The sequence below is a fragment of the Vombatus ursinus genome, unplaced genomic scaffold (assembly GCF_900497805.2).
Source record: "Vombatus ursinus unplaced genomic scaffold, bare-nosed wombat genome assembly UNPS02014812.1, whole genome shotgun sequence".
NCBI lineage: Eukaryota > Metazoa > Chordata > Mammalia > Diprotodontia > Vombatidae > Vombatus > Vombatus ursinus.
This window is the reverse complement of record NW_020954590.1, coordinates 65,209,972-65,224,565: the sequence shown is the minus strand read 5'-3', so window position 1 is coordinate 65,224,565 and position 14,594 is coordinate 65,209,972. Positions and strand designations below refer to the sequence as shown.

The window sequence follows — 14,594 nt, the reverse complement described above, 5'->3', positions numbered from 1 at the left end:
TATGTCAGTTCTATCTTCTTTTTGGTATGGTACATTCAAAAGAGCAATGAATTTGGAATTAGAGGCTCTGGCTTCAAATCACACCTCTACCACTTTCCACCTCTGTGACTTTTGGCAAGTGACAACTTTTCTGGGTTTTATCATCTACAAAAGGAAGTGATTGGATTAGATGTCCTCTATGGACCTATTTGACTCTAAAGCTATTATCTATGATCTTGTGGATTCAGTTAAATCACTTTATCTGGTATATAATGTGTTTATTTTTGAGATTTTAGGGCAGAAGACCTTGGGGGAAGAACACCTATGTCATCTTCTTTTTAATCCTCTGCTATGAAGTTTCTAGGCTCTTTTGTTCTCCTTACTGTAGAGATTGATCTACATAGGTTAAGTGTCATCAAACAATGGTGATAGCCTGTGTCAATGTCTGCCCTTTTGTCCCTTTCACATTTGGGGCTATAGTTTTTGGGTTTTTTTCCCTTTTTAGTCTTATAATGTGATATTGATTTTTATCTTTGCTCTAATAAAGTGATGCTCCAACTACTGAACTGTCGGCTAATTCTGAAATGACCCTGACATCGATTACCAATCATTTGCTTTCTATTAAAGTTTATTTACATTCTACATTCCATATATGTGTGTTTATGTGTATCTGTACACATACATGTATGTACAGTTATAGATCTAGATGATATATCCCATTCCCTTCAAGTCTACTAGTTTACTAAGTTAGGAATGCTAAATCATGACTGTTGTATGTAAGGGTTGTCCTTTTAATTATAGTCAGTCAGTAAGGTCCTTATTGCATACTTAATTGCTTCTGTTTCAGGAAGACATGTTACTTTTTGTTCATTTAAATTTTCCTATTGAAATGACCATTGAAATACAAATTACTTTGCTGAATAATTTGAAGATAACTATTGCTTTATTCACTAATATACTTCTCCGTTTAGTTGGAACAAGTTGACTATTTGGCTCTTCATTTTACTAAATGGAATTATTGATTTTACCTCATGATGCCAACTAGGTCTAGGCAAAATGGCTAAGCATGTGAAATATACTTTTCTTCATCATGTAGGTATCTCTTTTCCATCTAGCTCCACTGACTGATTAGGCATACCACCTATACCAACTTTTCCTAGACTGTGCCCTATGCTCTAGAAGCTTATTTGTTCTTCCTACTCATTCTCTTATCATAGCATACCTATCCCGTATCTCATCTGTTCTAAGTCTTCTGGTTTACTGATTACTGAAAAACTAATTCATAACTAATGAGTTAATAGTTGACAACTGCAAAATATGTCACCTATCCAGGAACTATGTAAAAAAAAAAAAGAATTCTAGAGACTGGTTCCTTAAACAAAAGGAATCATTTGCTAAATATGGGGATTTCAGGCAAGCTGATGATAGAGAAATTTTTAGATAAGGGTAATAGACTCAGTTGGAGCTTTTAGATTTTCTTTGATGGATCTATGATTTTCTGGTATTGGCCTATCCTCCAACAATACACATGCTGCCCTCAGGAACTGTTCTATTATTTGAACCACACTGCTAGGAGATTTTTACCATCATGGGTATTCTTTGGTTGCATTGCAAAGATTGATAACATGTCATCATAACTTGACCTATCCCCTCCTCCAATTTTAGTTTACACCAAGTATTAAACTCACTGATGTTTCTCATTCTGTGATTGCCTTGCTGAAGAAAGTTATGTTTTCTTATCTTATCCTTAAAGTAGTGAGTTTCTGCTTGATTTACCCAGTAGAGACAGAGATTCAATATTGTGTCCAGAACAGTAAAGGTTTTTAAAATGTCCTACAGTGTATGAGCAAGTTTATAGCAAAAACTGAGCTATTATGCATTTACATTTTATTATAAGATTTTAAGATGCCAGACTCCTATTCTTGATGAAAATGTAAAAAAAAAAATACAAAAAAGCCACAAACCTGTTAATTTCTTGAGATCATAAAAACCTTTCCACACTATAGAATTATTTGGAAATTACACTGTGTTCTTTTTTCTATATTGATGTGTACATAAGCATAAAAATATTTATGTATAACTTCTTAAATTTCATATGAGTTTTGAAAGAATTCTGTTTACTATTCTTCATTACTTGAAAATTCAAAATATACACTGTTTAAAATATAAAAGAATTATAGAACATTTATTTTTAAATGTGCCTACATATGGTTTTCCCAGGCTTTTAAAGATCCATGGAATGTCATTTATGAGTGTTGGTCATTCTGGTGATCCCAGGAATATCCCATCATATAGCACTTGAATCACTAGATTATGGAGCATCGTAGAGGCCAGCTTACAGGCTGAAAGGACTCATTCCTGGACTTCTTATATACCATTTTCATGACCTGGGTGATTACATAAGCTCTGAGATCATCTAAGAGGTCTCATACAAGTACATACTGCTCTGCCATTCCAGGAGGAAAATAATACTTAAGGCAGACTCTTCTGGAAAATATAATTTCACTAATTTGCAATTACTATAGTAGTATAACTGTGTGATTAATATTTACTCTTTTATCTTTGTTATATCTATTACCATGGACAATATTATTTTCTATATACTTTTCTTTGGTGGATCCATGATTTTTCTGGTGTTGGCTTACCCTCCAACAATACAAATCATAACCTCACCATATCCTCCAGTCTTATTATGATTTGTCCATGTTTTCCTCTAGATCTTCCATAAAGGATCTCCCCCAGGGTACTAGAAGGCCTTTTTTTGTTGTTCTTCTGATATTTAAGAGTACCTGTGTAATACTTGGTGACTTAACTGTTGTCTCTTCCTCACTGTATAAACAGCTCACCTACTTTTCTTTCCTTTTGAGGAAAGAGCAGAAAAGGTGTCAAATTTTCATTTTCTTTTTTCAATTAACAAGTATTTATCTCTCTGCCCCAAAGAATTTAAAAGGAAAAAATAAAATCCTTATAAAAACATAAATAAATGCAACAAATTCTCTTGCTGGCCATGTCCCAAAATCTAGCAATCTGGAACAATGCCCAAGAAGTTACTAAACTTTTAATATCCTTTGATTGAGAATTCCCATCTTAGGCCTATATCCCACAGAGATCAAAGAAAGAGGAAAAGTACCATATGTACAAAAATATTTATAGCAGATCTTTTTGTAGTGGCAAAGAATTGGAAAATAAAAGGGGTGCCTATAGCCTACTTTTCTCCCATATGTATCTTTGATAATGACTTTATACCTCCTATGATACATAAAGGCAGAAGGATTTCTGACTCCAGCTAGAAGAATCATTCAACTCCAGCTTCAGATTATAGGGTTGAGAGAGGGGAGAGGAAAGGATTTGTGGGTATAGAAGGAGGGTACAGAGGTACAATCATAAGTGGCATGCTGGGCCTGCTTAACACCTACAATACATCTTTTCATTGTCTTTTGTTTTCTTTGTAATTTTAATTCTTATTCCTTGATTAACAACTTGGTAGCATCTCTGAGATAATAGCATTAAAGCCATAACCCTGGCAGATCTTCCTGCCACAGATCTCTCCTCATTCTAGTCCATCCTCCTCTTAGCTGCCAAAGTGATTGTAAACAAAATTCCTAGTTATAGGTCTCTCTTTTTTCTAAATAATATTTAATTCACTCCCCCAATTGCACATAAAACAATTTTTAACATTCATTTTTTTTAAAGTATTGAGTTCCAAATTCTATCCCTCCTTCCCTTCCCTACCCCCTCCCTGAGACAGCAAGCAATCTCATATAGGTTATACATTTGCAGTCATAAAACATTTCCCTATTAGTCATTTTGTGCAGGAAGACTTGAGAAAGAAGGAAAGAGAAAGGATGGAAGAAGAAAGAAAAAAAACAAAAGAGGAAGAAAGAAAGAAAGAAGAAAGAAAGAGAAAGAAAGAAAAGAAAAGAAAAGAAGAAAGAAAAAAATACATTTCAATCTGTATTCAGACAACATCAATTCTTTCTCTGGAGGCAAATAGCATTTTTCGTGAGTTCTTTGGGATTGTCTTGGATCATTGTACTGCTGAGAATAGCTAAGTCATTCACAATTCTTCATCATACAATATTACTGTTACTGTTATAATGTGCTCCTGGTTCTGCTCACTTTACTTTGTATCAGTTTATGTACATTATAGCTCCCTTTAAGACTCTCATGGGACAAAACCATAATTTTAATCCTATCTTTCTGCTTTCCTCACTACCCTCTCCCTAACAAACCCCTCCCTTGCCGTGTTCTACCAGATACCATAGATTGTGTTTGAAAGGCGTGGTGCTATTTCCTTTTCCTGATCTTGCCTCAAAAAAAGCCTACCCTCCTCCTCACCAGTGCTTCTTAATTTTTTTTTCCACTCATAACCCCTTCAGTGTTTCTTAAACTGTGTTTAAGTTCAAAGTTTAAAAGAAGTTTAGAAAAACTTTAAAAAAAAAGTTTAAAAAAAACATTGTTGAAGGTCTATACCATCCACCAGCCATCCTTGGGCACAGCTGCCTCTTTACCTGAGTGGATTGTGGTGCAAGGCAATATCTTTGCCAAGAAAATTCCGAATGGGGTCACAAAAAGTTGGACGGGACTGAAAACAACCCGGCAACGGCATTTCAACGGATCGATGAATGCTTCTCCGGCGGTGCAGAATACAATCTATCCAAGACGTCTCTTTCTTGTTCAACTCTTGTCCTTATCTCCTAGGAATCCTCCAGAGAAAATTCATTCAAAATATTGACAACTTTCAGAACATTTCTTGATGTTATGTCAGTACTCACGCTGCACTAAAGCTGATATCCTTCATTCTCGCTGTCTGACTGGTCTATTTCCCTTTCAGATCACTGCCCTAAGGTAATATTGTTAACACTACTTCTGGTATAAAACTCTTCGCTATGCACCACCATGGTATAGGCATTCATCACCACACACCTGGACTATTGTAATAGCCTGCTGGTTGGTTGCTTAACACAAGTCATTCTCCCCAGAGTCCATCCTCCACTCGTATGCCAAAGTAGTCTTCCTAAAATGCAGATCTGATCATGTCACTATTCCTTGCCCCATTGAATAAACTCCAGCAGCTCCATATCACCTCTCTGATCAAACATAAAATGTTCTTCTTGTCTTTCAAAGCCCATCATAACCTGCTCCTACGCACACATACACAGACACAGACACAGACACATACACACACACACACACACACACACACACATACACACACAACTTTCTTGTCTTCTAACACCTTGCATATTCTTCAATACAGTGAAACTGGCCTCTTTACTGTTCCTCAAAAAAGAAACTCCATCTTCCACCTCCTGGCATTTTCACTGACTTACTCCTATGCTCTTAATCACAGCCTCCTGACTTACTTCAAGTCCCAGCTAAAATCTCCCCTTCTACAGAAAGTCTTTTCAGATTCCTCTTAATTCTAGTGCCTTCCTCTGTTGATTATCTCTAATTCATCCTGCATGTAGCTTGTTTGTACAATGTTGTTTGCATGATTTCTCTTCCGTTAGATTATGAGTTCCATGATAGCAAGTACTATCTTTTGCCCTTCTTTGTATCCATAGCACTTAACACAGTGCCTGGAACACAGCAGGATCTTAATAAATGTTCATTGATTGATTGACTGTTGCGAGCATATTGCTGTCTTTACATCTGCTTTGCAGTTGTCCATTACCCTTCAAGTGACATGTAACTATAATCCATCAGAGACTGTGATATTCCCCAACATACAGACATATAAACATTACCAAAAATATTAATATTAAAAAGAAGGATCTTGGTTTCAGGTAGGAGCTTTGGGTTATTGAAGCATTACTAGTCAGTACTTAATAAATGCTTCTTGACTTGATTGTATGACCTCATTTGTTGAGGAAATTATTTGCTAACTAAGACAGCGTCTTTAGGTGGCACCTAGAGTCAGGGAGACTCACGTTCCTAAGCTAAAATGTGGCCTTAGACACTTAGTAGTTGTGTGACCCTGGGCAAGTCATTTAACCCTGTTTGCCTCAGTTTCCTCATCTGTAACATGAGCTGGAGAAGGAAATGGCAAACCACTCCAATATCTCTAACAAGAAAATCCCCCAAATGGGGTCATGAAGAGTTAGACAGGACTAAAACGATTGGACAACAACAAAATCTTATTCTATGTATACTTAGGAATAAACTTTTCAGTTCCCAAAGCAATACATTATAAATTGGGATGAGGGCCATTTTTCCTAATTTACTAATACCTTTCTTTGACTTTACTTGGCGCTTTGCTAATTTTTGGAATAAATATAAATGAAACAGTTACATTTACCTGATTTAGAAAAATCATTGTTACTCTCATCAAAACAAGTGTTCTATTCCATTTTATATCATATATTTTTGTATTACCTTCATGGAAATGAGAATTTAATATAGTGAATGGAAAATAACTATTAATATGTTGAATTATTTAAATCAGCAGTGAGAATGTGCCGATAGAATTGATAAAAAGTAAACCTTACCAGCTGATACACTTACGTAATTGCCCTTTTCCTTTTATTCTCAGTCCCCTGCACACAGCTACTCAAGTTATGAATCTGGGAAGAATGAGAGTGTAGACAGAGGTGCTGAGGACTTATCCATGAACAGAGGAGATGAGGATGAAGATGACCACGATGAGCAAGAAGATTCAGAGAAAGTTAATGAGACAGATGGAGTAGAAGCTGAGCGACTGAAAGCTTTTAATGTGAGTCTTGTCATACCGCTGTGTGGTTTAATTTTATCAATTTATTTTACATGTTGTTAATCGGTAAATGTGGATATTTTAGACGCATGTTTGTTTAATTTACAGAAGGATTTTTAAAGTACATGAAACACTCTTGGCCAACCAGACACCAAAATTGCTGTGTTTTGTTTAGAATTTTAAAGCCAAATGTCAGCTGAAAACTGGAGTTGGGTTGTGTGAGTATGCATGTTTATCTAGTGGATGAAGGGGGCCACAGCTTGTTCCTCTGAAGAGTACAACCGTGATCAGCTATTTCTGTTGCTTTCCAAGCTTAACCTAATTATGCATGACAAAACAAGCAATTGCTAATTTTCAAAGATTAGTATTTTTCAAAGTACCAAAAGTACTTAGTGCAGTGTTACCTTGTAGCGGTTGTAGTTATTATTAATAAAAAAATGTTACGGGGTGCTCAATTTTACAGCTGATTGTTGATTATTTCATAATTTCTATACACAAGTCTATTCTGTCTCTGTCTTTGTCTCTCTCTCTTTTTTTCTCTCTCTGTCTTTATTCAGCCCTTTAGAAAGCCCTTAAAGAGTGTTTGCTAAAAATTTCTGGCTCTCCATTGCAAAATTCTTCAGTGCATAAACCAGAAAATGGTATTTTCCTATCAGTAATCAAGACAGGAAGCTAGAAAGAGAAGAGAGCAGCCCTCCAAACCCTTCTCCTCTGTCTCCCTCTTGCCAACAGATGTTTGTCAGGCTGTTTGTAGATGAAAACTTGGACCGAATGGTCCCAATCTCTAAGCAGCCCAAAGAAAAGATCCAGGCTATCATTGACTCATGCAGGCGACAATTCCCTGAGTATCAAGAACGTGCCAGGAAACGTATACGTACTTACCTCAAGTCCTGCAGGCGGATGAAAAGAAGTGGTTTTGAGATGGTGAGTTTTGACTTAAAACACAGCCCTAGATTCCATCAAAACCCCATATGTAAATCCATGACACTATTTTGTTTTCATCTTAGTGTCTTTTTTTTTTTTTGTAATGTCAGGTCAGAGTTTTTTTTCCCCTTTCATCTTTCCTGAATTTTTTCCCTTTGTTCATTCAATGAGAAATGCCTTCTGAGAATACATCTCACAGGTACTGCCTAGTATCATTCCATAGAAAATGAGGATTAAATGAATAGAACCCAATGGGAAAGAGCATCTCATTCATATTTTTTTTCCTTTCTGTCACTCCTAAACCAGATATGAGGTTCATCATCTTGAAATGAATCTGAATTTCTTTAGGACTTATCTGTTAATGGCTTTCTGAGCAGAGTGGAAATGGGAAAAGTATTAGATCCATCTAAATAATACGCTTTCCATATGAATGGTTAGCAAATAGCAGATCTTGAAAATAAAAACAGGAAGACCAGAGGAATAAAGACTTTAGTGAAACTGGGACTTTGTTGTGCTTGGTGTGTTTGTACTGCGTTTATGTGTTTGATATTCTGAGTTTTTCACAACTCTGGATAAAGAGAAAGATCAGTTTAGGCTGTCCATGGATATTGTTTGAGGATAGAGATTAGACACCAATGCTTTAGCAAACACTGTCTATATATCTTCTAATTGTCATTACACCCCAGAAATTATATACATATAATATTATATATCCTATAATGTGTATATATTACATATATTATAATGTATTACATTATAATACTGTATATGTGTATATAACTTCTGGGGTAGAATTGACAATTAGAATTAGAATGGATAATTATATATGTGTGTGTATATACATATACACACATACACACACATATATATATGCACACATACATATAGGTTAAGAATAAAGTTCTTGCCTCTCTGTGTTTTTTTTAATTTCAGAATACCCAGGGTATGTACATATGTACACACAAATATACACATATGCACACATAATGGAAGTGATAAACTCTAAGAAAATTATTACTTTCTGAATTTCAGCACAATTAAAACTTTTTGATATATCTAGTATGTAGAAGCATTGTAGTACAGGGTAATGCTAGTGCATATTACACATAGTTAGTCTATGTAATTTCAGGTGAAAGTAACACTGTCACTGAACTTATATTTTAAAATTCAATTTCCAACTTAACACTACTTGGTGAATTATCTGATAAATCTTACAAAATCATCTTTTTCTTAACTGCAAAAAAACCCCCAAAACTTTGGTATTGGTTTCAATTTCATTATAAGAGGAATATGGCTGAGCTATTTAGCTATTCTTAAAGCATGTTCTGATAGTTTTCAAAGGAAAAATGGCATAGTAAAAGGCCAGATATGGGAAAAATAAGGAGTCACCTGTAAAAAGAGAGATTTATTTGTTCAGCAAGGCATTAGACAAAGTCTGATATCCTGTCCTTGTGGACAAGGTGGATAAATATGGCCGGATGACATATAGATGGATTCATTACTGCTCCAATTACTAATACCTAAAGAACACTGATTAGTGGATATCAACATGGAAGATTTATAGCACTGTATTATGAGGACCTAACTTTAGTCTTGTGTTGGTTAGCACTCATTAGTGATTTGAATTAAAACATGAAAGATACACTTATCAAATTTTTGAACGATACAAAACTGGGCAGAATAGTAATACAAAGGGTTGCAGAATAATAATTCAAAAAGATCTCAGTAGTCCTGAATTTAACGAGTTTAAATTAGTTAGAAAATTTTTTAAAGTCATGTACCTATTTTTAAAAAAGACTATACAAATTAAGGATAGGGCAGATATGCATAGGCAAAAGACTTTCATTTATCACTAACCCAAATCAAATATTGTTATCAAATAGGCAAAACCAGAGTCAGTCATAGAGAGCTCATCTCAAATGTCGAGAAGACCTGGATTGAAGCCACATATCTGATGCATACTGGCTTTTTTGACCCTGAACAAGTCTTCAATTTCTAAGTTCCCCCAGGAAACTCTGTAAGATTATCAATTGCAGAGTCAATTCTTGTAGCAACCCTAGTGTTCTCACCAAGTTCCCTATGTCAATGAAATCATAGATTTGTCCACCTTTCACCCCTCACCAAAATGACATAACCACGATTTCAAATAGTTCTTAGCTGCATTTAACTGTGACATACATTAATTCTAATTACTTAGCACTCTTGTATTTACAAGTGTAACATTTTAAAATATAATGTATAAAATATAGTACTAGAATAAAATGTTAGGCTAGGAGTCTGAAAGCCCTAGCTATATGTCCCTGGAACTCCCTAGGATTTATCTGCAAAGTCATTCTCTACCCTGAAGAAATCCCAGATATTTTGCCTATTTAGCAGGATTTGTGAAAATCTAGAAATTGAAATGTTTGCTTCTGAAATCTTACATTCTTTATGTGGATCAGTAGTTAGAGGCCAAGCATGTTCAGACATAGCTTTTCTTCTTACAGAGTGGGTTTCTTAAGAGGGAAAGGACAGGGGAGTTCATGATGGTGATTGAACATTAATATTAATAATAATAATAATAATAGCCTTCTCTACCTCCTATCTCAACTCTGCAAAATGCCTCCCTCCTTTCTTATTTCTCCCTCTATCAACAGCCCCCCACCCAAGTCATCCCTTGTGAATCCATGCATATCCATATTTATCTCTGTATCTCCTCCAGGCTTTGGTATGGTCCATTGCAACTATCTGGCACAAAATAAATTATTTTTGAGTGGATAGATGGGTGGATGGATGGTTGAATCTTTTTTTAAATGCATATTTCCTCTTAAAAGAAAATTACTCTGAAAAGCTAACAAATATTTATAGTTATTATTTTTACATATTGATGTAGAAGGCAAAATATAAGAACTTTGAATCTTCTTTTTTTGTTATTTATTGTTGATACAAGAATGTTTATGGTTTATAGTGGTCTGCCTGGTTGTTATACACACAGATGCATACACATACACACACACACACACACACACACGCGCGCGCACACACACACAAAACTCTATCCTCCACTTCTTCATTCTAAGTCAATCAGCTAATCTGCTTGTCAGCTCATTGTCCTTGTGGGTCATGTAATTTACCTAAAATATCACAGGTGTATTTTATGCTAGGCTGATCTTTTTTTTTTTTAATTAAAAAATGCAATGATGGGTAATCCAAAGAAGACTTGAAATAAAATATTATTTCAACTCTTAAGAGAATGGTAGAGTAGACAATTTACTTAACTGAGAATTAGATGTGAGTCTTGGTTGCAGCTCTGCCACTAGTGAGCTTTTTAGCCTAGGAAAATCACTTTACCCCTCTAAGCTGGGGTTTTCATCATCTATAAAATAGGCAAGTTGAATTATATGATCTCCAAGGCCGCTTCCAGCCTTGAAACTCTGTGATTCTAGGCAGATAGCCCTCAAATCTATACCTCAGGCCTTGACCTCTTGCCTGAACTACAGTTCCAGTACCTCCCCATTGGTTTACAGATTGAAGTCTCTTTAGATGGGCATTATAGTCCCTCCAGAACTTGAATCAAGCCTATCTTTCCAACCTCATATCTGAATTATGAAAACTTTACTTTCCTGGCATATTGGTCTACTCACTGCCCTCCAAACATATACATCTCCATATCTGTGCTATTGCTGATAACATTTTCCCTTCCTGGAATGGCCTCCCCACATCTCTTCTCCCATCCATTGTGACCTATCTGAAAACATCTTGACCATTCTAGCCCATACTGATCTCTCTGTCCTCTTATACTCCTTCAAAACATATTATTTGGACCTGTAAATTGGATCTTAAACAAATGCTACCTTATAATATCTTTTGTATTGTTGTATTGTACTGTGACTAAACTTTTTTTTTTATTGATATTTGCCTTTATAGGTTACTTACCTCTATATATTGTTCTGCTAATTAGAGCCTAAGAACAGTGTGGTATTTTTTGCAGCTCTCAATAGATTTATTTGGGATGAATGAATGGACGGATGAATGGGCAATATATAAATTAAATATGTATGAATAAATAAATAAATATAGAATTATTTTACCATAAGAATATATTTTGTTAAATGACATCATGACATTCTGTTGTCTGAAATCACTGATATATAATAGGTATAGTACAAACTGAATGGAGAAATTGTTCCAGATAGAGATGTATAGTTTGGTGGGTGGTTTTGCAAACATCTTGATCATCATAAAGATAACTTTCAGCGACTGGCTATAAATAATCTTCCATTTGAGCTATTATTAATATATCAGAGATGTTATCTTGATTTTTATCCTCTAAGGCAACATTTACTAAACTATGTTTCACAGAATGTTAGTGTTCCATAACCTATGAATGGTGTACCCTGAGGTAGTCGTGATTCTAACATGATTTTTCCCTCTAAATATTAAATTACTTATATGTCAAAAATATACCATGATGACTTTTCAGCAGGGAAATAGGTTTCATTTCCTCTTTGTTGCTTTAAAACTCCTATCTTTTTTTTTTCACAGAAGTATTCTATACCCTTAGATTAAATGAAAAAAACCCTTTATGAATTCCAGCAATATATAACTGACCAAAAATGTTCTATGGTCAAATTAGCTTGGGAAGAATGGATGGAGAAGATTTTTTTTTGTCTTTCTTTTCCTTCTGATTGGGATCCTCTAGAGAAGTGTGGCCTTGATTTCTTGTTCTAGGCACATTGGTCAGGCCAGGCGACCTTGTTTGGGGCTCAGACACTGGCCCTTACCATATGTCAAATTAGGCACCAAGCCTCGTTTTTCTTGTACATAAAATGGGAGTGGTTATATTTGTACCACCCTGCTAGATCACAGAGTTGTGTAAAGAAGGCGCTCTGGGAAATAAAAAGAATTTTAAATATAATTTATCATTTTTGTTTTAAGGCAAGATAATTCACATTTCTGTCTCTTCTTATTTTTACATACCATACTGCCACTGTGGGGAAAACTTCTCAATTGGAAATATGAATACTTAACCAGATAGATAGACAGATAAAGAGATAGAATATGTTATATGTTACCTCTATATATGTTTCACTAATGCAATGTATATATGTGTGTATGTATATTATATAGTCCATAGTCAATTTTACCAAGTGCCTACTGTATGCCAGGCAATAAGCTGGGAAAATAAAGAAAGGCAAAAGACAGCATCTGCTCTTAAGGAACTCACAGTCTAATGGAAAAGACAACATGAGAACAAGCAGGACACACTGGAGAAAATTAACTGAGGGAAGTCATTAGCCTTAAGGGAGATCAGGAAGAGCTTCTCACAGAAGATGGGGTTTTAGCTGGGATTTGGAAGAAGCCAGGCAAACCAGGAGGCAGAGATAAGGAGTTAGAATATTCCAGGCATAGGGGACAGCCTGTGGAAATGCCCAGAGACTGGAGATGGAGTGTGTTGTTCCAGGAACAGCAAGGAGGCCAATGTCACTGGATCACCAAGTGGGTGGGGGCTGAGTAAGCTACAAGAAAACTGGAAAGGTAGGGCAAATTGTGAAGGGATTTGAATGCCAAATAGAGAGATTTTTATTTAATCATAGAGATGCTAGGAAGCCAATAGAGTCTGTTGAATGGGAACAGGGACATGATCAGGTCTGTGCTTTAGGAAGATTAATTTGATAGCAGATGTTCTAGAGTGGGGAAAGACTTGAGGTAGGGAAATCACCAGCTGACTATCATTGGTGATACTGGCTCCCTCCAGGTGTGAAGTGATAAGGGTTTTTTACCAAGGTGGTAGAAGTGTCAGAGGAGAGAAGTAGGCAAATAATAGAGATGTTATGAAGGTGAAATTGACAGAACTTAGATTGAATATGGGGGATGAAAGAGAGTAAGGAGTTGAGGAGTTGATCTGAATGGCTGACTAGGAGGATGGTGTTGCCTTCAACTGTATAAGGGAAGTTAACTAACTTTCTTAAGGAAGACTATTTTAAGGGGAAAAGATAGTAAGTTCAGTTTTGGACATGTTGAGTTTAAGGTGTCTCAGTGATATCCTGTTTAAGATACCCAAAAGGCAGTTGGAGATACAAGCCCTGGAAGTTAAGAGAGATGTCAGAGTTGGATAAGTAGATCTCAGAATCATTAGCTAAGGGGTGATAATTTGAACCACGGGGGTTGATGAGATTAGCAAGATAGAACAAGCAAAGAAGGGCCCTCTGGGACACTCAGTTAGCAGTACTGATGTGGATAAAGATAGAACAAAGGAGACTGAGAGGAGTGGTCAGACAGATAGAAAGACCAGGAGAGAACAGCAATACAGAAGCCTAGAGATAAAAGGGTATCAAAGAGAAGAAAGTGATAGTGTCAAATGTTATAGAGAGGTCATTACATATTAATGTATTCCTAAAATGTACTATGTAAAGTGAACATTTATCTATTGAATCCCATTTTTACTATCGATTTTTATTGTTAATTCAAAGATATGTTCTCCAAGGAGGGAGAAAAATTGTCTTCATTGTGTTATAATATCACTGAATCACAGAAGTTTTTGTGAGTTGAAGGCACCTCACTGGTCAGCTATTGCAACCCCTATACATGAAAGGAATGTCCACTATAACATAACCTAAAAGAGGTGACCCAGCTTCTTGTTGAAGGATTCCAAAGCATGAGAACTCACCATGACTCTATACAATCTAATCATCTTTTAAACAGCCCCAACTATTAGGAAATTGGATCCCCCTCCAAAAAAATTATCAAACCTAAATTAGCTTCTTTTGTGACTTCTCCTCAAGAATTCGTACTTAAGAATCCTAATATGCTCTTTATGGAACATTTGACCTTTGTTAAGGAACAATCTATAAACATTAACCCCAAAGAAATTTTTTAGTCATTCAATCTAATACTCATGGCCCTAACATTAAATAAATAATATGTATACATATGGATATGTACATATGTGTATAGTAAAAAGTCCAATATATTCTCATGTCATTGATCTTCTTTCTGA

The 14,594-nt window shown here is 35.6% G+C and overlaps 1 protein-coding gene across 4 annotated transcripts in view; it reads left to right on the top strand.

The window, feature by feature from the left end:
- The window catches only part of LOC114054148 (nucleolar protein 4), a 427,691-nt gene that overhangs the window by 329,899 nt on the left and 83,198 nt on the right, over window positions 1-14,594 (top strand). For 2 of the 4 annotated variants that reach the window (XM_027877291.1, XM_027877292.1), the window contains exons 7-8: window positions 6,515-6,694; window positions 7,424-7,615. In XM_027877291.1, the coding sequence (XP_027733092.1) occupies window positions 6,515-6,694; window positions 7,424-7,615 (372 nt within the window). The remainder of the gene's footprint in view (window positions 1-6,514; window positions 6,695-7,423; window positions 7,616-14,594) is intronic. The other 2 variants (XM_027877295.1, XM_027877294.1) reach the window with 1 other exon arrangement.